At 41.7% G+C, this 27,428-nt stretch overlaps 1 protein-coding gene across 1 annotated transcript in view; it reads right to left on the reverse strand.

Moving 5' to 3' along the window:
* Positions 1-27,160, reverse strand: part of ADAM12 (ADAM metallopeptidase domain 12) — a 387,388-nt gene extending 360,228 nt beyond the window's left edge. The window contains exon 1 of the mRNA XM_004265717.3: positions 26,712-27,160. Coding sequence (XP_004265765.1) covers positions 26,712-26,799 — 88 coding nt within the window. The 5' untranslated portion in view covers positions 26,800-27,160. The remainder of the gene's footprint in view (positions 1-26,711) is intronic.
* Positions 27,161-27,428: the final 268 nt, after the last annotated feature.

A 27,428-nucleotide genomic window follows, 5' to 3' on the forward strand; every position in this document is an offset into this window, starting at 1 on the left:
GGGGGCTAGTGCGCCATGACTAGCCGGGAGGGAGTCTGGGAAAAAGTCTGGACCCGCCTAAGAGGCAAGAGACCATTGTTTCGGGGTGCATGAGGAGAGGGTATTCAGAACGCCGCTTAAAGGAGCTCCAGAGACGGGCACGAGCCGCAGCGATCAGCGCAGATCCCAGAGACGGGCATGAGACGCTAAGGCTGCTGCTGCCGCCACCAAGAAGCCTGTGTGCGAGCACAGGTCACTATCCACACCTCCCCTCCCGGGAGCCTTTGTAGCCCGCCACTGCCAGGGTCCCGGGATCCAGGGACAACTTCCCCGGGAGAATGCCTGGCGTGCCTCAGGCTGGTGCAACGTCACGCTAGCCTCTGCCGCCGCAGGCCCGCCCCGCACCCCGTGCCCCTCCCTCCCCTGGCCTGAGTGAGCCAGAGCCCCCTGAATCGGTGGCTCCTTTAACCCCGCCCTGTCTGAGCAAAGAACAGACGCCCTCTGGCCACCTACACGCAGAGGTGGGGCCAGATCCAAAGCTGAACCCCGGTAGCCGTGCGAACAAAGAAAAGAGGGAAATCTCTCCCAGCAGCCTCAGGAGCAGCGGATTAAATCTCCACAATCAACTTGATGTACCTGCATCTGTGGAACACCTGAATAGACAACGAAACATCCCAAAATTAAGGCGGAGGACTTTGGGAGCAAGAATATATATATTTTTTCCTTCTTCTCTTTTTGTGAGTGTGTACGTGTATGATTCTTTGTGTGATTTTGTCTCTATAGCTTTGCTTTTACCATTTGTCCTAGGGTTCTGTCTGTCCGTTCTTTTTTTGGTTTTTTGGGTTTTTTATCTTGCTTTTTCTTTCAGTATAGGTTTTAGCACTTGCTATCATTGGTGGATTTGCTTTTTGGTTTGGTTGCTCTCTTCTTTCTTTATCTTTCTTTTATTACTTTTCAACTTTTTTATTTTAGAAATTATTTTTTATTTTCATAACTTTATTTTATTTCATATTTTTCTTTCTTTCTTTTTTACTCCCTTTTCTTCCGAGCCGTGTGGCTGACAGAGTCTTGGTGCTCCAGGTGGGTGTCAGGCCTGTGCCTCTGATGTGGGAGAGCTGAGCTCAGGACATTGGTCCACCAGAGACTTCCCAGCTCCACATAATATTAAACAGCGAAAGCTCTCCCAGAGACCTCCATCTCAATGCTAAGAAGTTGAGCTCCACTCAACGACCAGCAAGCTACAGTGCTGGACACCCTATGCCAAACAACTAGCAAGACAGGAACACAAAGCCCACCCATTAGCAGAGAGGCTGCCTAAGATCATAATAAGGTCACAGACACCCCAAAACACACCACTGGACGTGGTCCTGACACAAGAAAGACAAGATACAGCCTCATCCACCCGAAAGACAAGATACAGCCTCATCCACCAGAAAACACGCACCAGTCCCCTCCACCAGGAACCCTACACAGCCCACTGAAACAACCTTAGCCACTGGGGACAGACACCAAAAACATCAGGAACTACGAACCTGCAGCCTGCGAAAAGGAGACGCCAAACACAGTAAGTTAAGCAAAAAGAAAAGAGAGAGAAACACACAGCATATGAAAGAGCAAGGTAAAAACCCACCAGACCAAACAAATGAAGAGGAAATAGGCAGTCTACCTGAAAAAGAATTCAGATTAATCATAGTAAAGATGATCCAAAATCGTGGAAATAGAATGGAGAAAATACAAGAAACGTTTAACAAGGACCTAGAAGAACTAAAAAGCAAACAAACAATGATGAACAACACAATAAATGAAATTAAAAATTCTCTAGAAGGAATCAATAGCAGAATAACTTAGGCAGAAAAACGGATAAGTGACCTGGAAGATAAAATAGTGGAAAAAACTACTGCAGAGCGGAATAAAGAAAAAAGAATGAAAAGAATTCAGGACAGTCTCAGGACCTCTAGGACAACATTAAATGCACCAACATTTGAATTATAGGGGTCCCAGAAGAAGAAGAGATAAAGAAACGGACTGAGAAAATATTTGAAGAGATTATAGTTGAAAACTTCCCTAATATGGGTAAGGAAATAGTCAAGTCCAGGAAGCACAGAGAGTCCCATACAGGATAAATCCAAGGAGAAACATACCAAGACACATATTAATCAAACTATCAACAATTAAACACAAAGAAAAAATATTAAAAGCAGCAAGGGAAAAACAACAAGTAACATAAAAGGGAATCGCCATAAGGTTAACAGCTGGTCTTTCAGCAGAAACTCTGCAAGCCAGAAGGGAGTGGCAGGACATATTTAAAGTGATGAAAGGGAAATACCTACAACCAAGATTACTCTACCCAGCAAGGATCTCATTCAGATCTGATGGAGAAATTAAAACCTGTACAGACTAGCAAAAGCTAAGAGAATTCAGCACCACCACACCAGCTTTACAAAAAATGCTAAAGGAACTTCTAGGCAGGAAACACAAGAGAAGGATAAGGCCTACAATAACAAACCCAAGACAATTAAGAAAATGGAATAGGAACATACATATTGATAATTACCTTAAATGGAAATGGATTAAATGCTCCAACCAAAAGTCATAGACTGGCTGAATGGATACAAAAACAAGACCCATATATATGCTGTCTACAAGAGACGAACTTCAGACCTAGGGAAACATACAGACTGAAAGTGAGGGGATGGAAAAAGATATTCCATGCAAATGGAAATCAAAAGAAAGGTGGAATAGCAATTCTTATATCAGACAAAATAGACTTTAAAATAAAGGCTATTACAAGAGACAAAGAAGGACACTACATAATGATCAAGGGATCAATCCAAGAAGAAGATATAACAATTGTAAATATTTATGCACCCAACATAGGAGCACCTCCATACATAAAGCAAATGCTAACAGCCATAAGGGGAAATCAACAGTAACATAAGCACAGCAGGGGGCTTTAACACCCCACTTTCACCAGTGGACAGATCATCCAAAATTAAAATAAATAAACACAAGCTTTAAACGATACATTAAACAAGATGGACTTAATTGATATTTATAAGACACTGCATCCAAAAACAACAGAATACACTTTCTTCTCAAGTGCTCATGGAACATTCCCCAGGATAGATCACACCTTGGGTCACAAATCAAGCCTTGGTAAATTTAAGAAAATTGAAATCGTATCAAGTATCTTTTCCGACCACAACGCTATGAGACTAGATATCAATTACAGGAAAACATCTGTAAAAACTACAAACACATGGAGGCTAAACAATACACTACTTAATAACCAAGAGATCACTGAAGAAATCAAAGAGGAAATAAAAAAATACGTAGAAACAAATGACAATGAAAACATGACGACCCAAAACCTATGGGATGCAGCAAAAAAAGTTTTCAAAGGGAAGTTTATTACAGTACAATCCTACCTCAAGACACAAGAAACATCTCAAATAAACAACCTAACCTTACACCTAGAGCAATTAGAGAAAGAAACCCCAAAGTTAGCAGAAGGGAAGAAATCATAAAGATCAGATCAGAAATAAATGAAAAAGAAATGAAGGAAACGATAGCAACGATCAACAAAACTAAAAGCTGGTTCTTTGAGAAGATAAGCAAAATTGATATACCATTAGCCAGACTCATCAAGAAAAAAGGGAAAAGACTTAAATCAATAGAATTAGAAATGAAAAAGGAGAAGTAACAACTGACACTGCTGAAATACAAGGGATCATGAGAGATTACTACAAGCAATATATGCCAATAAAATGGGCACCCTGGAAGAAATAGACAAATTCTTAGAAAAGCACAACCTTCCGAGACTGAACCATGAAGAAATAGAAAATGTAAACAGACCAATCACAAGCACTGAAATTGAAACTGTGATTAAATATCTTCCAACAAACAAAAGCCCAGGACCAGATGGCTTCACAGGCAAATTCTAACAAACATTTAGAGTAGAGCTAACACCTTCCCTTCTCAAACTCTTCCAAAATATAGCAGAGGGAGGAATGCTCTCAAACTCATTCTACGAGGCCACCATCACCCTGATACCAAAACCAGACAAAGATGTCACAAAGAAAGAAAACTATAGACCAATATATCACTGATGGACATAGACTCAACAATCCTCAACAAAATACTAGCATATAGAATCTAACAGCACATTAAAAGGATCATACACCATGATCAAGTGGGGTTTATCCCAGAAATGCAAGGATTCTTCATTGTATGCAAATCAATCAATGTGATACACCATATGAACAAACTGAGGGATAAAAACCATATGATCATCTCAATAGATGCAGAAAAAGCTTTCGACAAAATTCAACGTCCATTTATGATAAAATCCCTCCAGAAAGTAGGCATAGAGGGAACTTACCTCAACATAATAAGGCCATATATGACCAACACACAGCCAACATCGTGCTCAATGGTGAACACTGAAACCATTTCCACTAAGATCAGGAACAAGAAAAGGTTGCCCACTCTCACCACTATTATTCAACATAGTTTTGGAAGTTTTAGCCTCAGCAGTTGGAGAAGAAAAAGAAATAAAAGGAATCCAAATCAGAAAAGAAGTAAAACTGTCACTGTTTGCAGATAACATGACACTATACATAGAGAATCCTAAAGATGCTACCAGAAAACTACTAGAGCTAATCAATGAATTTGGTAAAGTAGCAGGGTACAAAATTAGTGCACAGAAATCTCTTGCATTCCTATATATTAATGATGAAAAATCTGAAAGAGAAATTAAGGAAACACTCCCATTTACCATTGCAACAAAAAGAATAAAATACCTAGGAATAAACCTACCTAAGGAGACAAAAGACCTGTATGCAGAAAACTGTAAGAGACTGATGAAAGAAATTAAAGATGATAGAAACAGATGGAGAGATATACCATGTTCTTGGATTGGAAGAATCAACACTGTGACTATGACTATAGTACCCAAGACAATCTACAGATTCAATGCAATCCCTATCAAACTACCAATGGCATTTTTCACAGAACTAGAACAAAAAAATTCACAATTTGTATGGAAACACAAAAGATCCCAAATAGCCAAAGCAATCTTGAGAAAGACAAACGGAGCTGGAGGAATCAGGCTCCCTTCTTCAGACTATATTAAAAAGCTACAGTAATCAAGACAGCATGGTACTGGCACAAAAACACAAATATAGATCAGTGGAACAGCATAGAAAGCCCAGAGATAAACCCACGCACATATGGGCACCTTAATTTTGATAAAGGAACAAGAATATACAATGGAGAAAAGACAGCCTCTTCACTAAGTGTTGCTGGGAAAACTGGACAGCTACATGTAAAAGAATGAAATTAGAACACTCCCTAACACCATACAGACAAAAAAACTCCAAATGGATTAAAGACCTAAAGATAAGGCCAGACACTGTAAAACTCTTAGAGGAAAACATAGGCAGAACACTCTAAGACATAAATCACAGCAAGATCCTTTTTGACCCACCTCCTAGAGAAATGGAAATAAAAACAAAAATAAACAAATGGGACCTAATGAAACTTAAAAGCTTTTGCACAGCAAAGGAAACCATAAACAAGATGAAAAGACAACACTCAGAATGGGAGAAAATATTTGCAAATGAAGCAACTGACAAAGGATTAATCTCCAAAATTTACAAGCAGCTCATGCAGCTCAATATCAAAAAAACAACCCAATCTAAAAATGGGCAGAGGACCTAAATAGACATTTCTCCAAAGAAGACATACAGATGGCCAACAAACACATGAAAGCGTGCTCAACATCACTAATCATTAGAGAAATGCTAATGAAAACTACAATGAGGTATCACCTCACACTGGTCAGAATGGCCATCATCAAAAAATCTACAAACAGTAAATGCTGGAGAGGATGTGGAGAAAAGGGAACCCTCTGGTACTGTTGGCGGGAATATAAATTGATACAGACACTATGGAGAACAGTATGGAGGTTTCTTAAAAAACTAAAAATAGAGTTATCATTCGACCCAGCAATCCCACTACTGGGCATATACCCAGAGAAAACCATAATTCAAAAAGAGTCATATACCAAAACGTTCATTGCATCTCTATTTACAATAGCCAGGACATGGAAGCAACCTAAGTGTCCATCAACAGATGAATGGATAAAGAAGATGTGGTACATATATACAATGGAATATTTCTCAGGCATTAAAAGAAACATAATTGAGTTATTTGTAGTGAGGTGGGTGGACCTAGAGTCTGTCATGCAGAGTAAAGTAAGTCAGAAAGAGGAAATCAAATGCCGTATGCTAACACATATATATGAAATCCAAAAACAAAAATGGTTATGAAGAACCTAGGGGTGGGACAGGAATAAAGACGCAGACATAGAGAATGGAGAGGACACGGGGAGGGGCAAGGTTAAGATGGGACGAAGTGAGAGAGTGGCATGGACATATATACACTACCAAATGTAAAGTAGATAGCTAGTGGGAAGCAGCCACATAGCAGAGGGAGATCAGCTCGGTGCTCTGTGACCACCTAGAGGGATGGGATAGGGAGAGTGGGAGGGAGACACAAGAGAGAGGAGATATGGGGATATATGCATATGTATAGCTGATTCACTTTGTTATAAAGCAGAAATTAACACACCACTGTAAAGCAATTATAGTCCAATAAAGATGTTAAAAGAAAAAAGAAACTGAAAAAAAAATTTAAAAAAGAGACCCAAATTACCAAAACTGGCACAGAATGAGAAATGTCTATATGGTCATATACCTGTTAAAGAAACTGAATTCATGATTAATTCCCTCGCCCAACACACACACACACAGACACAAACACACACCCGGGAAAAGAATGGGCCTGCTAGTCTGTAAACTTAAATAGTTCATAGTCCCAGAACTATACCTAAATAGGCCACCCGGTTCTTATTCATAAAAACTTTTCAGCAACATGAATTTCACTCTTCCTTTGATAACCCACTTCAGTTGTTCATGAGCTGGCCTTAGTTTCTGTGCTATTTATGCAAAGGAGTGATGGTAAACCACCATGAGAAAAATGTTTTATAAAAATAAATAGGGCACAACCTTAAGAAATGTACTTAAGAAAATCACTGTGAGTTTATCAACAATAAACTTTGATGTTTTCAAACATTTTTCTATAAAAATGTTTTTCCCCAAACCACTGAAATCACCCAACATGGACATAAATAAAAGGATAACCAAGGCCAATATAAGGAAACAATATAAAACAAAGTAAAATTCGTGATTTGCAAATTAGGCTGTTGTGAGGTTTTGTGGTTTGTTTTTTGTTGCTTTTGTAGATGCTGAAGTCGAGTCTGTTTTACAAAGAGTCATTTAATCCTCCAATTGAATAGTGACTCATTTGGGTCAAACCATTTGAAAAGTTTAAAATGTGGGGAGAGGGACTAAAAAGGAAAAAAGTGAATTTGCAGTTCGGTTTATCTTCACCAGGTCAGTAGATATTGCTAGGGAAAACTCAAAGCCAAATCAGTACACAGAGTCGTTCCTATCCATCCTTCCATCTGTGTGCTTCTCCATGAGATGTCAGGAATAAGCTAAAACTGATAGAGCACTCTTCAACTTTTATTAAATGATCAGCTCCTATTTTCTAGCCAATAAAAATAACGTTCAAAGAAGAGTTTCATAGTATTCCCTGGAGCTGTTTCTATTGGATCACGCATAGATACTAGCTGCCTTTTCTCTACCAAATATTGGGACACCTGGTCTTTTTAAAACAGATTTTCCAAATGTGCTCATTCATTTACACGAAAGTTTGTACAAAGACAAAAGGTTTCAGTAAAGAGTCTGGCTTCAGTGAACCACATTTGCTTAAAAGAAAAAGCAGCACGTGAAGTGGGGCTCTTTACTCATTGTGCCAATATTTATTCAACAGCTGGGATGTGCTAAGCGCTGGGGACAGCAGAGAGGAAGATGGATGTGGTCTCTGTCACCACAGGGCTTAAATTCTAACCAGGAAGACGAACGGATCCTCTGATAGAGAAACAGCACTTTGAGCGTGCTTAACAAGAGGACCTCTCCTCCCCTGGAGTGGGGCAGCGAGGACCAAGAACGGGGTGCCCTGAAGCAGTGATGTCTAGCTGAGTAGGGGTGAGGCCACATGCTGTCAGGCAGAAGCAAAGAATTCACTGCCGCTCAAAAGGACACACAACAGTTGAACAGTTAAGGAATAAAAAGGCAGAAACACACAACCACCTTATTAAGAGGACGCTGCGACCAGTTCTGGCACCTGTACATAGTGAGCTGATAGCTCTGCAAACAGAAGCTTCCAGCTGTCAAGGCCACACTGATATTAACAACACTCATTACCAAGTAATTCATGGTGGTGGACAGACTGTTGAGATGGTTCCCAAAGACCCTGCTTCCTGGTACTCACTCCTGGTGTACTCTCCTCCCCGAGAGACAGGCTGCCCGGGTGCATGGCTTCTGCCCAGTGGAATATGGCAATAACTTCCATGATTAGCTTACAAAGACTTGTGACTCTTTTCTTTCTGGCAGATGCTCTCTACTGCCTTCTCAGCTTGCTGGCTTTGATGAAGCTGCATTGTTGGAGGGGTGACTGCCAGGGACATGACACAGGCCTCCACCCAGTGGTCAGCTAGGAGCCGAGACCCCGGTCAACAGCTCTCCAGGAACTGCATTCTGCCAACAGCCACATGAGCTTGGGAGCAGATGCTTTCCCCATGCAGCCTTCAAACAAGAGCCCGAACATGGCTCACCCTGGATGGCAGCCTGGGAGAGAAGCTGAAGCAAAGGTCCCGCTAAGCTGTGCCCACATTCCTGCCCCACAAAACTGTGAAGTCATGAATGTGTGTTATTTGAAACCACGAAGTTGTGTAATTTGTTACACAGCAATTCATAACGAACACACTCGTGCACGTGCATTTAGAATTCTAATATTTTCTAGAGCCATCCCAGAGAAAAGCGATCAGGGTGAGTCCTGTGGTTTATTTGTGAGCGAGAACAGAGGACCGTGTGTGTAATCATCAAACAGTAAGTTTCCCCTGCAGAGACAACATTTTAGCTAAGTCCACACGTTCCTTTAATGAAGAAACAAAGGGTCAAAGATATTGGACTTTGAAAATGGGTCACTAGGAACTTCCCTGGCGGTCCAGTGGTTAAGACTCCACGCTTCCACTGCAGGGTGCACGGGTTTGATGCCTGGTTGGGGAACTAAGATCCCGCACGCCACACAGCGAGGCCAAAAAAAAAAAAAAGAAAACAGAAAATGGGTCACTAGTCCTATCTTTCCTGTGACTCCCTGAAGGTCAGGACCCACCCCCAGGAAAAGTCCCCAGGGTCTACACAGTAGAAGTCTCAAGTATTGTTCTACTCAGTGCCTCCCTAGAAAGATGAGCTGTTCTCTCCTCAAACCCTGATGCCCCCATATCAACACAAGATGGGTCAGCTGCAAAGTGTCCCGAATCTGGATAGACGCTTGGAAATTCTGGTTCTTCCCATGGTAGCCCAGTGGTTTATCATGTGGACTCTGAACTCAGCTGTCTCGTTTGGTCCCGACTCAGCCTCTCATCAGAAGCAGGGGCTAAAGCAAGTCACAAGTTCTCCTTGCCTCAGTGCCTGCTTCTGTAAAATGGGTATAAAAGTGGCACACACCTCCCAGGGCTGTGAGATTTTAAAGAGAGAACTGATGGAAAACGCTTAGCCCAGTGCCTTCCATTTCTGTAGTTCCTATTTGTACAGTAATTCAGGTACAAAACTCCAGTTGTGCTACCTGCTAGCTGTGTGTCTTCATGCAATTTTAACTTCCTGAGCTCAGCTTTCCTATCTGGAAAAGATAGCGACCATATATCTACCTCCCAGGTGAGTGGTAAGGATGGACTGAGAACAAAGTAAAGCTGACAGCACAGTGCCAGTATACAGAAACCACAAAAGCAAAAACGCCTGTATGGAATCCCTTAATTCTGTCCTCAAAGTATGAGCAATTACCATAAGGAACTATGATTGTTATTCAGGCACAAAGGTAAAACTGTAACCAGGAGCCCTTGGGTGTTGTCTGATAATATGTTGAACTAAGACTGAGTGGACATTTTTGAAAATGCATTTGCTTCTTTGTAACTCAGGGGAGATGGTAGCTGGAACCAACCGTTTAAGAAAGATTATGGAGATAAACAATCTTGGCAGTGGGGGGAAATATCTTTCCATTGACTTATTTTTTTCTATAAATTGGGAAAATAACACCATTCAGCCTTGGTGGAACATTTCTGTCGGATTCTGGAATGTTCTAAATTTGCATTCACTGGAACCACAAGGATGCAGAGCCTCTCACTGGCTGCACTGCTGTAATCACATACTCTAAGTGGTAATCCACACAGAAGTTAAGAGCGTACATCTATGCTTCCCCCATAAAAGGTGAAAGATTCCTTTCTATCCCTACAGCAATTCTTATTAACACCTACCCAGCACCCCGATGAGCATGTTCAATTTTATTTTCCTTGCAATTCTACTCTTAGTTCTCCTCCCAAACCCCTTTCTCGAGAAGCCAAGAAGCTGGCGGGGGAGGGGGGGGAGCTGGGAAAATGACCCTGGCCTGGGTCTCCTTCTCCAACCCTGATGTCCCACCCATAATGTGCCCCATACAATAGAGAAGTAGGAAACTAACACACATGTTGTCTGCCGTGACTAAATGATATTTGCAAGAGTTGACACTATTAAGGCAATCTCAAATGGTCCTTGTTAACAAAGAGATGCCCTAACCCAAGGTCAATAAAAGCAAAGAATGAAACATGAGATTTAAGGTGGGAAGAAAAGGAGCAAAAATGTCCGGCTCTCCCAAACCTCTGTTGACCTTTGGGGTTAACTTGTACACCCATCTGCCAAGAGCAGGAGGGGAAGGTGGCTGATGTTGAGAAATGCATGCCTCCCAAGACAGGAGAGCAAATCCACATCACTGAAGGACCAGGGGGAACACGTGCCCCACAATCTAAAGGGCAGACTTTAAATTACAAAATGCTTTATATACACAATTGCTACTATGTATAAAATAGACAACTAATGAGACCCTACTGTATAGCACAGGGAACTCAATGCTATGTGGTGACCTAAATGGGAAGGGAATCCAAAAACGAGGGGATATACATACATGTATAGCTGATTCACTTTGCTGTACAGTAGGAACTAACATAGCATTGGAGAGCAACTATACTCCAATTAAAATTTCAAAAAATAAATAAATTACAGAATGCTTTTTCCAACATTTCCCTTCAATGGTCTCTGCAACCCAGTGAGATAGGCTGTCTCCTTACTCTTCTTTGACGAATAAGGAAACTGAAGTTCAGAAAGATTGCGTAGGTTCCTCAAGGTCACACAGCTACAAAGAGGCCAAGTCAGAACTCAGAGCCAGGCCTTCTCACTCCAGAATTCTGGCCAAGATCCCAGAGAGCTTTCAATTTCATTGCCACAGCAGGAGAACACGTGAAATCCACATGGAAGTGACATCAGGGGAGGTAGGTCAAAGAAATCTCATTATTTGATGCCATTTATGCCCATAAGAGAAGCAGAAGCTTCTCTTAGGGATCTTTTGTGCTTTCGACGGCTGTCCTGACTTGGCTTTTCAAACTACATCCTAGCCAGTCCCTTCTGCCATCCTTGTTGGAATCACTTTCTTACTGGGCCTCTGTAACCAACAGCATGGCCCTCAGTTGTGTTGAGGGTTAAAAAGTACTTTAAGGGTGAGCAGAGACAAGGAAAAGAGACTGAAACGTGTGTCAGCTTTGAGAGGAAGTTTCAGGAGGACCATCTATTACAACTGAATAAGACTTTCCCTACCAAGAAATTGGAAACAAAACTTAATGAACTGAGTAGACAAAATCTGACACGTCCAAATTTACATGACAAATCAGGCCTCTGATTTTTCTAGATAAATCAGCAGAGTCATCAATCTCTATGGGATCATATTACTCATTCCAAAAGGTACAGAGGCATACAGATGAGGGTTTCAATCATCAGCTCACCCCATTATACAATCCACTCTCTGTATCAGAATTTTAAAGCATGGAACAAATTTGATATACGCTCCTGGAAGGCTCATATGAATGGAATTCTGTTGACACCTGCGCTGGCAGAGGAATGGCTTCTGGGAGGGTGTGCCGGCCTTGTTTCCCAGCTGTTCTCATTTTGCCTCCGCCAGAGGGAGAAGGGAACAGCTGATGGCTTCACCCCCAAAGCCCAGCTTGGCCCCATCATCAGCACATCTCACCCCTGCAGCTGCCAAGGCAAAGACTAACATACCAGCCGGAGGGCAGCTGACTCGCTCTTCTGACCGAGCTTTTGGAGCAGAATTGGAAGCCAAGAATCAGGGTACTGGGTGGGTTCAGCTCATCTTCTGTACATCCTTAGGATCCACTCACTCCACATGCCAGGGGGTGAAGGTCTGCATCTGTTTTTCTCACCATCATATCCTTAGCCCCTGGTACAAATCCAGGATGACAGCAGGCAAATATACTGACTTAGAGAATCAAAGAATCAATGTTGGGGACTTCCAGTTCCGAAAGCGTGGTGGTGAACTGACCTGATGCAGATAGAAAACCTTCCCACTGCAAACACATAAAAAGTGCTAAATAAAATGTGACATTTTTATAGTACATACATAACTAAACTAGAAAGAAAGGAAAGGAAATTACCAGGACACATAAATAAAAAGGAATTCAGAGCCAGCGCATTCAAACACTGCCAACACCGTGGAAATCTAGGAGACGCAGTAGATACAGGCCTTCAGTCTAGGAGCTGTAATTTTAATGACAGGAGGTATGATGTGGAACACACGAGATGGGAAACTGGAGCTGAGATCCTTGCAGAAAGCCAGTATTCTGCAGGACTGCCCTTCCAAGTTCAAGGGGCTAGAAAAACTCTACCAAATGCCCCAGGGAAACTGCAAAGTGGCTGTGTTTACCCAGACTGCTGGTGAGAGTTAGGCAGTCTCCTGACAGAAATCAAAACTTCAAGCCTCCACATGGGTGTGGAGACCAAAATTACAATAACTATGTGGTGTAAGATTCCCAAGACGAGGAATTAACATAAAAACCGGCCTCAGATGAGTAAAACCCTTGAAACACCTATCATAAGTAAAACTCTGCTCTGCTGGAACTTTCACAATCCCAGGTGCATAGGACGCTCATGGAGGGGCTAGTGGTGGAAAGGAAAAAGCTGAAAATGAGTTCACAATTCAAAATTGCAAGGCATTAGAAGAGATAATTTATGACAATACAGATTCAGCACCCTAAGAACTAAAGACAACAGAATAATCTAAGAGGGGTAACAACATATGCATCCCAAAGTTTTAAAGATGTAGAAGAAAACACAGAAGCCATAATGGGAGATAGTAAAAGGACAATATTTTTAATGATCTATCAGGTTTAAAAAAGAACAAAATTAAGCTTCTATAAATGAAAAATTAAAGGCACTGGAAATTGCAAAGTAAGTCCATAGACTGTTTAAAACAGCAACCTAGACACAGCTCAAGAGAGAATTATGAAATGGAATCTAGATTGGGAGACATCACCCAGAATGTAAAGCAGAGTGATAAAGAGACAAAGAGAAACAGCATGACTGAATGATAAGATCCAATTACATATAAAAAAGTTCCAAAGGAGATATAGAGAAAATAAGGGCAAGACAGTCATTGAAGAGATAATGACTAAGAACTTTCTATATTTGATTGGATATAAGAAGCATGGCAAGGTAAGGTATACATAAATTAAAAATGAGTCCATATCAAAAAACATGATAATAAAACTACAGAACCACAAACAAACAAAAGACAACCTTAAAAGGAACCAGATAAAAAGGCAGGTCTAGTGCAAAAGAACAATCATTAAACTAAAGACGTCTCAACAGTGACAGTAGAGGCCAGCATACCATAAGTAATACCTGCTAAAGGACAGTAACTGTCAACCTAGAATTCTGTATATAGCTAAGCTAACATTTAAGAAAAAGATAAAACAAGCATTTTCCAGTCAAACAAATACAGAGCATTTGCTATTCACAGACCTTCAAGGCAACATGATTTTGATAAAAAGCAAACTGAATCCAAGAGACAGAAGAGGTTTGCAAGAAGCCATGATGGAAAAAAAAGGCACTGGTTACATTGGATAAACCAAAATAAGCCTGCACTACTAAAAACAAAAGCAAAGTCTACCACCACCCCACTTTATTTTTTTGATGAGAGATGTGCTTCAAAGTGGTAGACTAAAATGCTAGACAGCAATAATAATAAATGGGAGAGACGATGAAAGACACGGAAGCATTCTTGGCCAGTGGTGGTATTTGCGAGGTGGCCAGAGTCACTGGCTACCTTTACACTTTGTTACTTGAAGCGCAACGTTTGAACTTTAACGGTACTACTAAATTGTGGAAACCGGATATATAACCTCTAAATTAACAGAGCTGGAGAGAAGTAGGTGTAAATAATCCTTCAGCAATATAAAAGGAGACAGAAAAAAAAAGGTGCCTAAAAATAGCAAAATTCAGTAAACTTTTAGTAAATAGAGAACAAAATGGAAGATGAGTTCAAAAACATCAAAGGTCACAAATACACATGAAGGGATGGACCTAGTGAGTCAAGAGACAGCAATTATAAAGTTTTTAAATCTAGGCATATTTTGTTTATAATAGGCATATGTGAAAGATAATGACATGGAAAATTTGAAAGTAAAAAGATAGGAAAAGGCATACCAGAAAAATATTAACCCAAAGAACACTGATACAGTAATATTTGTCTTGGACACATCTGGAGATGTACACAGTTGAACAGACCCAACAAACTAGCCTCAAAATGTATGATGCAAAAACTGATAGAATTACAAGGAGAAATGGAAAATCCATGATTATATTAGATTCTTAAAACCTCTCTTAGACACAGAAATACTGAACGAGAAATGTTAGTCATAATATATGATATGACATCAGTTAACAAGCTTAATCTAATTGACATATCTAGAACCCTATACCCAATACTTAGAGCATATACATTATTTTTAAACACACGTGTAATTTTTATAAAAATTTACCATGTATTAGCTCATAAGGAAAATTTCAAATGCATGAGAGTCAATAGGACACAGATCATTTTCTTTGACACCAGTGTAATAAAATCAGATATCAACAACAAAGATAACTCATCTTACCCAACCATTTAGAAAGCAAAACACACACACTCTCTCACATACATACCAATCAAAACATATGTCTAAATAACTTCGCACTCAAAAAATCATAATGCAAGGTATAGATGATTTTGGCCATGATGATAACACAAACCTAACAGCAAAACAATGAAAGCAGTAATTGGAGGGAAAAGTTCAGCTTAAATGAAAGAGCTTTCAGAAGAAGTGAGAAACAGAATAACAGTATAAACCCCAAGAAAGTAGAAGAAAGGGACAGAAATTAATGAAATAGAAAACAAAAATAAAAGATCAACAAAAGAAAAATGCAGCAAAATTATTTCAGAAAGAGATAATATGACTAGCACTATAACCCTTGAGGAGATTAAATCAACTATCAGATTTCTGATGAAAAAACACCATGCTTTGATGATATTAAGTCAAGTTTCAACGACTGTTAAGGAAAAAATAACCTCTTATACCTAAGCTGTCCTAGGAATAGAAAAGGATGTAACTAAAACTCCCTAACTCACTTTCTGAGGCTAATAGTAAAGCTTTGAAATGAAAACTAAAAGATATTTGGAGAAAGGAAAATTAAAGACTAATGATGGTTATCAACATTGTCCTACAGGGGCTAAAATCCTAAATAAAATTTTAGTAAATGGGATCCAACACTGTATTTTAAAAATGCACCCAAATCATGGAAGATTTATTCTAAGAATTCAAGGATGGTTTAACAACATAAAATCTATTAATATAATTCACTACACTACTAATGGAATAGAGGAGGGGAAAAAAACCCAACAAATGAACAACTAATCATACCAACATATGCTGAGGAAAAGTTTTTTTAAAAAATTAAACAACCATGTTTATATGTTAAAAAGAAAACAGTTTAGCAAACTAGCAGTATAGAGAAATGTTCTTAGTTTATATTAAAAAAAGATTAGATGAATACATAGCAAAATTTTGCAGTAAGCATCTTAATCAATGGTGAAAAGCTATTCTCGTTAAAGTTGGGGGAAAAAAACCTAAAGACATTTGTAATCACCACTTTTGTTTATCATTGTAGTGGAGGTGCTAGCCAATGAAAGAAAAGAAATAAAAGAGGTAGAATGTAAAAGAACTGTAAAGGAAAAAACAAAAATTACCATCATTTTAGATGATAATTAGAATTTCTATGAAGTTAGTCTACAAACAATTAGAACTAATAAAAATCAAGCATGGGGCTTCCCTGGTGGCGCAGTGGTTGAGAATCTGCCTGCCAATGCAGGGGACAGGAGTTTGAGCCCTGGTCTGGGAAGATCCCACATGCTGCGGAGCAACTGGGCCCGTGAGCCACAACTATTGAGCCTGTGCGTCTGGAGCCTGTGCTCCGCAACAAGAGAGGCTGCAATAGTGAAGAGGCCCACGCACCGTGATGAAGAGTGGCCCCCGCTCGCGGCAACTAGGGAAAGCTCTCTCACAGAAACGAAGACCCAACACACCCCAAAATAAATAAATACATTTATTTAAAAACTCAAGCATGGTTGCCGAATTCAAAAAAGTAAAAAAATCAGGAACATTTATTTATACTGAAAAAGAAAATATCAATTAGAACTTTTTAAAAAGACATAATTCCACAGATAAAACAAGAATAGCCATGAGCTGGTACTTGTTGAAGCTGAGTAATAGACACATGAGTGTTCATTATACCAGTCTGTCAACTTTTGCATATGTTTAAAATTTGCTGTAGTAAAATTTCTTAATTAAAAAAAATAGTGATGCCATTCAGAATAACAGTGAATCTAGTAAGTACTTAGAGTACCTTGAAACATATCTTACAAAGATGTGCAAGAACTTCAGAAAATTTTTTAACTTACTGAATAAAATTAAAGAAAACATATAAAGAAACGACCACATTTATGGCAGGAAAAACTTTGATGTCATGGGAATGTCAAGTCTCCCCAAATTAATCTGTAAGTTCCCACTGAGTATTTTGGAGAACTTAGCAAGGAAATTCTAAAGTTCATATGAGATACTAGCACTTCAAGAACACTCAAGACAATTCTATAAAGGAGAGGAAGGGAGACAGGAAGAGGAAATTAATCTTTTTGAGCACTTAGCATGGGCCAGGCCCTGTTCAAAGCACTTTCCATGTATCATCTCATTTAATCTTCCTCACATCCCCCCATGGGGGCAGATACTATTATTATTTTTTTTATTATTATTATTTTTTTTTTTTTGCGGTATGCGGGCCTCTCACTGCTGTGGCCTCTCCCGCTGCGGAGCACAGGCTCAGCGGCCATGGCTCACGGGCCCAGCCGCTCCGCGGCAGGTGGGATCCTCCCAGACTGGGGCACGAACCCGCGTCCCCTGCATCAGCAGGCAGACTCCCAACCACTGCGCCACCAGGGAAGCCCCCAGATACTATTATTATCACCATTTCATAAAGGGAGTAACTGGGGAACAAAGAGTTTTCATAATTTGACTGCGGTTTAGGGTGACCAACCATCATGGTTTTCCCAGCTCTGAGGGGTCCTGAGATGTAGGATTTTCAGTATTGAAACTGCGAAAGTCCTAACAACACAGGCTGGTCACTCACCTTCCCAAGGTCACATATCAGTAGGTGACAGAGCTGATATGCAAACCACGCCAAGCTGACCCCACTGTCTGCCCCCTATACCACCATATACCAACCAATCTAAATATGTAAGACTCGTTATAGTACAGAATACTGAAAATAGTATGGTACTGAAAATAGGATAAAAAAAATAGTCCAGCAGAACAAGGAACCCAGAAGCATATCTGTCTAGACTCGGTGTTTATCAGGAGGAGGAAAGGATTCAATAAATGTTACCAGGATGGTTGGTTATCTTATCTATATGAGGCAAAACAGACCATGTCCTCATACAACAAATAAAAATAAGTTCCAGTTAGACTAAAAGTGAACAGCAAAAAGTTAAAATCTAGAAGAAATTATAAAAATCTCTTTTGGAGCTCAGGAAAGAGAGAAGGATGTCTTAAACCACACTTAGAAAAAATGGGCAAATAATAAGTGATCCAAAGAAGAAACATAAAGAACAATATAAACACATTTCTTAAGAAAAGTCTGAAAGTCTTTAGGAATCAGGAAAATACCAATAAAAACAATGAAATATTTCACATCCAGTTTGGCAACATTTAAAAGTCTGAAAGTGCCAAGTATTGGCAAAAATGTGGATAACCAGAACTCTCTAACAAGTAGGCATGAAAACGGGTGCAACCAATCTAGAAAGCAAAGTAGCAATGTATATCAAAGTAGAAAACCGGCTTACCCTCCGATTCAGCCATTCATCTGTAACAGCTTCCTTAGAGCTCACGCCCTGTATATGAGGAGATAGGTACAAGTATCCTTGCACCAGTGCAATATCAAAAAGTAGGGGAAAACAGATATTTATCCACACAGGAGTGTACAATTTATGGTTTAACCATTCAATTAAAAGGAATGAAGCAAGCACATGTATCAGTAAGAATAAGTCTTTAAAAACACACTGATTTTTAGAAAAGTGAGTTGCAGGACCTCCCTGGTGGCGCAGTGATGAAGAATTTGCCTGCCAATGCGGGGGACACAGGTTCGAGCCCTGGTCCAGGAAGATCCCACATGCCGCAGAGCAACTAAGCCCGTGTGCCACAACTACTGAAGCCCGCATGCCTAGAGCCCATGCTCCGCAACAAGAGAAGCCACCACAATGAGAAGCCTGCACATCGCAACCAAGAGTAGCCCCCGCTCACTGGAACTAGAGAAAGCCCGCGTGCACCAATGAAGACCCAATGCAGCCAAAAATATAAAAAAATAAATAAAGCAAGTTGAAGAAGTCTGTTGTATATGGTAGGGTACCATTTATATAATATTTAATACATAAATAATATCAAATATTGATTAGAGATATATTTATAAACACATACATATATATTCTACCAACCAATTTCAGAATAGTGGTTGTCTTTTCAGAAAGAAGGTGAAGAACTAGATGGCTGGAGAGAATCAGGAGTGATTGCAAATAAGCTTTAACCTTTAACATCTTTAAATTTTAAAAATTCTGAAGCGTCTGTAGTAAAACTTGGTTGGCAACAGTATGGATATGTAACTTATTCTATGTCTTTTTTTCAACTTTTACAATATTTCACATTTTGTGAAGGAATGGATAATGGGGCCAAAATTCTTTTCCATGATCATATCTCAAATTATACTGAAATTGGCTGAATACATTATTTCAGTTTAGAAATTTTGCTTAGCTTGCCTCATTTCAGGAATACATGTATTCCATCAACCAAAGTGCAGCTGCATTTTAAGGTATAACCTAGACTCTTGAGTTCTGATGCAGGTTCCCGAGAACACCACCAAACCCCCAGGATTTAAGAAAGTAAAAGCAGGTTCTCTGATGACATTCAGATCCATGTGAACATAGATCTCATGAGAAATGCTCCATCCCATCCTGGCTTTAATCACAAATATAGCAAAACACAAAACAAGGAATCTTTTGGTCAAACCACAGGCCAGTATTTACCACACCCTGCCAAGAGAAGATGCCAGGGTACACCAACAACAGTTCTAAGAATGGATCATCTAAAGGGATCAGGGAGGCCAATGTTTCCAGGACAGACAGAAGGTCCAGAGTTAATCCAATGAGGTTGCCCAATTATTTAAGCAGTTGCCTAGAAACTGAGCTCTTAGTGTCACCTGGGGATGACATAAAAGCTTAAAGGATAAAAAATATCAATATGATGCTGAATTATTTGGCTTCTTCATCTCATCGATCGATTGGAGGCAAGGTATACTGAACATTAAATAAAGCACAAGACACCAGGATGAAGAATGAGCTGGGGTAAATATAAGGACTGAAATGGCAGCCTGTCAGAAAGCATGATATTCAAGGCACACATTTCAACTGGCAAGTAAAGTTCATTTGAACCGCATTATCATTCCGTTTCAAAGCAAACTACGTTACAATCTCATTGCTATAAACATTATAGTTATTTCAAAGATAAAGTATATAGATGACAAAATATTTACTACGCCTAGGCTAAGACCTGGTCCCCGTCATGAGAGCGCCTAGAGATGGCCCTGCATCGGCCACTTAGCAGACACTCAACCATCCGAAGCCATGGTTTCCTCCTCTGTAGAGTGAGGGCAATAACAGGACCAACGGCAAGATTCTTCCCCAAGGACTGAATGAGATAGTGCATGCAAAGATCTTGCAATAGCTCCTGGCACCAAAGCACTCAACAACTGCCTTTTTAAGTAACCGTGTGCTGGTATGAAAACTTCAGGTTTCATAAAATACTACAGAAACACACATAAAGAAACAGCTACTACAAGTGCACAGAAACTATTTCCCAGAACATTCCGAATAGATTATATCAACTTCACTTTCTCAAACCCAGAGAGCTGACAATTAAAGGACTGCACACATTGCAGAGCTGTTTCATACAGCTTTCAGTGGGCACGCAGCCAAAGGACTATAGGCCTAGCCATTTGGTACAGAAGGAACATCTGAAGATGTTTCTCACACCTGTCTTTATAAATCATAGATAGTGCGGGAACAGTTTAGCTTTAAGAGGCCTCTGGAACATACTCTGATACAAAAAAAAAAAATTTTTTTTGCAACTGTAATGAATTCATTACAGCATCATCTACACCAGAAAGAAATATGCTTAGCTTCTTTAGATGATGTAGTTGCATTCCTCAGGAAAAAAAAAAAAAAAATCCTTACAGCTTCCACAGCTGCAACATCTATCCAATTAGGTATATGTTGACTTTGAGTATTTATAGATTTTTAAAAGAAAGTTTTGAAACATTTAAAAATGGATGTAATTTTTGTTTCCACAAGGAAGGAATAGAAAAAGCCAAATGACATGTGAGAGAGGGGGAAAAAAAACCCACGTCTGTGTACAGAGTGCCGTGTAAAAGCCTGGGCTGACTTTTAAATGTTTATGGCAGACTCACAGGTGTTTATCTGCGCTCCCTCCTGAAAGCCTACAATATAAATAATAACATAAAAATAATTTTAGAAAAACAAAGAATTGGAGAGAAAATAGCAACAGGTAAGAGAAAGCAACAAGGCTTTAGAAGAGGTAAGACAAGTGGTTACCTACTCAGCAGAGGAGAGAGAACTGGAAACCTGTTGCCTGGAGAAGAGAGAAGCCATCTAGAAGGTGAGACAGATGAGGAGAACCTTGTAAAGACTTGGAGATGGGAGGCACTGGGCACCTCTGATGGTCAGTACAGGCTGGGCTGAAAGACCGTCCAAGGAAAAGTTAGAGCTGTAGGTCCCTTGCAAAGCCAGCACAGCTAGGTGACTGCCCCTCCCACTTCATCAGACAGGAGATGTATTTTCTGCAGACACTAAAGCAGAGAAATTCTGTACACGAGGATGCCCGGCATAGCTGAGAGTGAAGAAGTGGCTTAGGTCCTCAGCAGGAGGCTGCAAAATTCTTCTTTGGGGAAACTGACCAGCCTACGAAAAAGACAGTCAGTGATGTATGGAGGTCCCCCAACCCAGTGAAGGATGACCAGTTACTAAGCCCGTCTTTGAAGCACACAGAAGTTTCAATCAGCATTTTAGTGTCTCATTGTTAAATATAAACAGACAGCCAAAATACAGACATTTGAAGAAAGCCAGAGACTATAACAAACAGGAGTGGGGGAGGATCTGAGAGCTGATAGTGAGAATAAAGTCAGCTAAACAATGTTTAAAAAGTAAAAGTTAATGCATGCCAAGAGTTCACCAAAACCTTACATCCATTTTATATATATATATATATATATGAACAGAACCTTATTTTAAAAAAGGAATATTCATGGAACAAGAAACATTTCTTGGAAATTAAATATGTAGTAGCAGAAATAAACAACTTGAGTAGCAGGGTTGGAAAGTGAAATTAAACAAACTCTCCCAGAAAGTTGAACAAAGAAGACAATTAGAGGATGTTTTCAGGAAGTTGGGACATTCAGCTAAGAGCAGTTTCAGAAAAAGCATGACAAAAACGGTGAGGAAGAAATCACTGAAGAAATAATAAAAGAAAGTACACTAGAACTTCACAGCATGGAAGTTCAAACAGAAAGTCCCAGCACCACTACTGATAAGAGCTTAGCTAAAGCACATTATCATGAAATGTAAAAGTACTGGGGATTAAGAGAAGATGAGAAAAGCTTGAGAAAGAAAACAGACTACATATAAAGGATTAACAATCACCATGCTATCAACTTCCCAAGTGGCAATGGGCATAGAGACAATGAAGGAATGCCTTGTAAAATACTGAGGAAATATGGGGCTTCCCTGGTGGCGCAGTGGTTGGGAGTCCGCCTGCCAGTGCAGGGGACGCGGGTTCGTGCCCCGATCCGGGAGGATCCCATATGCCACGGAGCAGCTGGGACCCGTGAGCCATGGCCGCTGAGCCTGTGCGTCCGGAGCCTGTGCTCCGCAACGGGAGAGGCCACAACAGTGAGAGGCCCGCGTACGGAAAAAAAAAAAAAAAATACTGAGGAAATATGATTTCCATCTTGAAATTTTATTCCTAAATAAACTAACAATCAAAGGTGATATATATTACCACCTTTAATATATATATCCGGGGTGAAATACATATATGTGTGTGTGTGTGTATATATTTATATGTATAAAATTGCTGATTTGCATATATATATTTGCATGCAAGACACACATTCTAAACTTCTTTCTTACTCATAAAACTGTTTCGATTGAAACACCAAAGTATACAACTAAAATTATTTACTTTTCTATCTTCCCATGCAGCAAGCAGTGGCCCTGTGTCACAGTCTGGCCAAGAGAAAATCTGCTACAAAGGTTTCTGGAAATACTTTTATTTTCCCAATAAGATAGATTTGCTGACTCTGCTTTTTGCCTCTTTTGCCTTATTACGGCCTAGAATGCAGATATAATGCCAAAATGCACAGCAGCTATCATAAGACCATGAGGCATTAAGCATAAAAGCAAAAGCCAACATGTAAGTATGGCAGAGACACAAGCAAAAGTGAAAGCTCGGGTCCCTAGTAGTATCACTGACCCACTACACCAGCTACGACACCGCTTACTTCACAAACGCTTGGGATGTAAAGATTAAAAAAGTCCCCTACACCTGAACCTTCAAGCTGCGAACTTTCAAAGACACGAACGTGGGTTCCACTAACGTCAGGCGTGAGTGAAACTGCAGCTCGCCCTTCGTCTCCTATTGCTGACAATCCTTCAGCTCTACCATCTCCCACCTCCTCTCCCTCCTCCAGTCAGTAACTCTCCTTGCCTGTTCACTCGATGCCAGCCCCTGGATGCCAGCTGTTGTACTGTACTACTGTACTTTTCAAGGGACTGTACTGTAAGATTAAAAATGTTTTCTTCATATTTTGTATTTATTTTTTAAAGTATTATTTGTGTGAAAAGTATTATAAACCTATTACAGTATGGTACTATATAGCCCATCGTGTTAGTTGGGTACCTAGGCTAACTTTGTTGGACTTATGAACAAATTGGACTTACGAACGCAGTCGCGAAACGGAACTTGTTCGTATGTACGGGACTTACTGTGGTCAGGTTTTCTGTTACTTGCAATGGAAAGTATTTAATCATTCCTAACAAGTTATCAAAAAAAGTTATCTCCCACATGCCCTTTTAGGAAGTTACTAGAAGATGTGCTCCACAAAAATAAGGCATAAACTAAAAAAAGAAAGTTATGGTGCTCAGAAAACAGGCGATCCAACACAGGAAGGATGTAAGAGGAGTTTCCAGCATCTTGGCAAGAGAGTAGTCCTGAGACAACACTTGACATGCAAGCCTAAAAAGTAACCAGTTCACACTGGAGCAGGAAGAAAAGGGCTCCAAGAGAGATAATACCAAGAAAAATAAATAGTGAATAGATTACCTGATGTGTTTGATCATATTGGAAGTTTACCAATTCTCCCAGAGAGTTTGGAGGTAGAGATTGGTACACAAGAAACAAAGCAAAACAGTAAAAAAAAAAAAAAAAAAAAAAAGCAAAAACAAAAACAAAGCAATGATTAGCTCTAGGAAAAACAAAAAGTTGAAAGAGGTGTGAAATGGAATTACAGAACACTGTGTGGCTCAACCATAAGCAATATTTGCTTCATGGTACAAACATTAAATATTGGTTTTTTATTATGGCGGTATTATACTGGAAAGTCAGAAAGAAGAGAAGCCAGTGTGGATGGAGTCGTGAGCATGGGAGAGAGTGGTGAGAAAGGAGATAACAGAGGAAAACAGGAAATACGTTATACTGAGGTTTGGATTTTCTTAAGAGCCCTAGGAAGCCACTGGAGAGTTTTAAACAGGAAACCAGCATGATCCAACTCATGACTGAGACTGATGACTTTGGCTGTGGTGCTGGGAAGAGTACATTGAGCAGGGACAAGAGGGGAAGCCAGCAGATGAGTTAGGAGGCTACTACACTAGGGATAAGAGGCTCTGCAGAAGAGATCAAAAGAAGCGGGAAAAAAAGCGGCCGAGGCTGGGGAAGGCCCACTTGAAACAGGGGGAAGTGGGTAGATGAGAATACATTTTGGAGGCTGGTGGCTTGTGGAGGGAAAGGAGAGACTCAGGATGACTTTCTAAGCATTTGCATGAGGCATCTGGAAAAGGCAGAGGATGTTATTACCCAGTTGGAAAGATGGGGGCACGGGGTGGAAAATGGATTCAGGAGTAGAGAGTTTGGGATCTAGGGTTCTGTTTTGGACCTGTTAGAGCTGAGATGCCAATGAAGGGTAACATGCAGAGAGACAAACCCCAAAATATGCTCTGTCTTAAACAAGTAGTAATTCCTCCCTTTTTCTTGCCAACACAAAGAAATGTTTCGTTATATGCTGTGATTTGGTGCACTGATTGATTTAAAACTCGATACCGAGAATCCAAGGATAAGCAAGCAGATATCCTGGGATATCACAGCATGTAACCCATTCTAAGTGATTAGGCTTAACCGGCTTTCTATTTGGAGTCATATCCATCCTAAGGAAAAACTACCTCTACCAAAGCTGCAGTCATAAAATAAGAAGTCCTTCCTCCATGAAATAATTTCCCATTATTAGCTTGATTTAGTAAACATTTTCCTCTTAAAAAAAAAGTATTGTTCATGCTCAGTGGACTTCCGTTTATGTGTACACAGCATGTGTCAAGTCCAAGGCCACCTCGGGCACACTTTGAGATTGTTTCAGGTTTTTAAAAGTTCTTTCTCAATAAATACTCGAAAGGACCCATTTGTACAAAAGTCTTTCAAAACATTTTTGACAACTATTATTTTCACTTGCAGGTCAGAGTTTTCTAACTAAACAGTCAGCAGTATTCTTTCTTGGCATTCTCATTGCTTCTTCCTTCCTTTGAGCAATCTTTTTACTTAATCATTAATTCCCAAATTGGTCTTCATTGCCGTGTGGATTTTATCGAGATCTGGGTTTTAGCCACATTACAGTAGATGCGGTGGGGTATGGAGGTGGGGTGGTGTGGAGGGCAGCAGTGGCAATGACAAAATTAAACGTACCATAAGGTGGTAACGGTTCGCGATTGAGGCCAGCTGTTGAAAAATAATGCCTGTTACACAGAATCACAGAAATTTAGAGCTGGAGGCCAAGGCAAGTCTTTCATTGGTAGGTCGACAGCGCCTCTAGCGGCAGAAAGACGGCGGTGGCGGTGACGGCGACCGGCAGAAGCTTCCGAATTTTTAAAAAGGCACCTGCTGTTTGAGTTCTCATTGAGCAAAAAGAAAAGATCCACAGGTACCCATCTAAGGGGATACAACTCGGGAAAACCTAGATCTATAAAACAGCTATAATAGCCACACTTCGGCTTAACGTGGAAATGAGCTGTCGCTTTACACAAGGTTGATTTAAGCGATTATTTAGCTGAGAACCTGACGGAGTGGCGGGAAACAAAGATTCTGCTCAAATCTAGCCGCCACTGACAACTACGCAGGTATCCGGAATTAGAAAGAGAGGGAAAGAAAATTAAACAAGTAGGCAAGAGAGTCCATTTTTAAAATGGAGAGAGCCGTGGAACGCCGCAGGCACACCTGCGGGCACGGGGATGGCTCACCTGCGCGGTTACTATGCGTCCCCCCAAGTGTATCCGAGGGGGAGCAGGGGTGCACAGGAAACCTCATGGAGGGCTGACCAGTCAGAGATGGGGGGATTCACTAAGGGACAGGGTAAGACGACCCAACGCGCATCATCCCGGGCGACACGTGTAACTGTCAAGACAGATACCCTGGCAAATGATCCCCGAGATGGGAGGACACGCGGCAGCGGCCCCGTGGCTGGGCCACCCGGGCTACGCGCTGGCGGCTTCCAGGCCCGGAGCCAAGTGCTCCCTCCTTCCCCCGGGAATTGGCACCTGGGGTGGGGGCCGGGGGGGGGCGGGGGTCCCCTCCGAGCCGGGAGCCCGAGCCCGGGGGCTCCGCAGCTGCGTCCCCGCGCGCCGGGTCGCGGGACAATCCCGCCACTCGGCGTCCCCCCCAGTGCGGCGCGTGGTGCCCCCGGAGGGCGAGTCCCCAGCGGGCGGGAGGGGACAGCGGGGGACCGGCGGGGAGCCGCCTGGGCTCGGCGACTTACCTCGGGCCGCGCGCGGCGCCAGCAGAGCCCCGGCCAGGGCGAGCAGGAGGGCGCGGGCGGGGGGCGCAGGCAGCGGGCGCGCTGCCATCGTCGCCGGCCTTCCGTGCAGCAGCAGCTCTCGGGGCCGGGCGGCAGGCGCTGCACCATCCCCCGCGGGCGCCGAGAGGGGGCCGGGCGTCGCGGCCCGAGGGACTTCCTGCTGCGGGGAGTCAACTCCGAACCCCTCGCGCAGCGCCCGGCCGCTGAAGAGCTAGTCTAGGCTTTCATTTTTTTAAAAAAGTTTTCCCCGGCGCGTGTGTGTGTGCGTGTGTGTGTGCGCGCGCGCACGCTGTTCTAGCACGAGCCAGCCTTGACCGTTGCAATAAACGAGCAAACTGTCCGAGTTGGCCCGGGGACGAGGAAGATCGTTAGGGCGAGGAGGCAGGCCTGTGAAATGGACCCACAGCCAACAGTCACCGTTCTCATCACCACGGAACAAATTATGGTCTCCCCCGCACCCCCGCCCGCCCGCCCGCGGCGTCCCGCGGGTCCTAGAGACCGGTCAGGGGCCCCCGCCAGGGTCCCGCCCAGAGCCGGCTCTGGCCCACCCCCGGGGCGGCTCGGGGCAGGGCGCCTCCCGGGCCGCGCGCCCCGGCGGCGGCACAGACGTGGCTCGGTGGCGGCGCGGGCGTCCGGAGCGCACACATCCCCGCCCCGGGATGATGTGGCCGCGGGGCC

Source organism: Orcinus orca, chromosome 14 (assembly GCF_937001465.1).
Source record: "Orcinus orca chromosome 14, mOrcOrc1.1, whole genome shotgun sequence".
In the NCBI taxonomy this organism is placed as follows: domain Eukaryota; kingdom Metazoa; phylum Chordata; class Mammalia; order Artiodactyla; family Delphinidae; genus Orcinus; species Orcinus orca.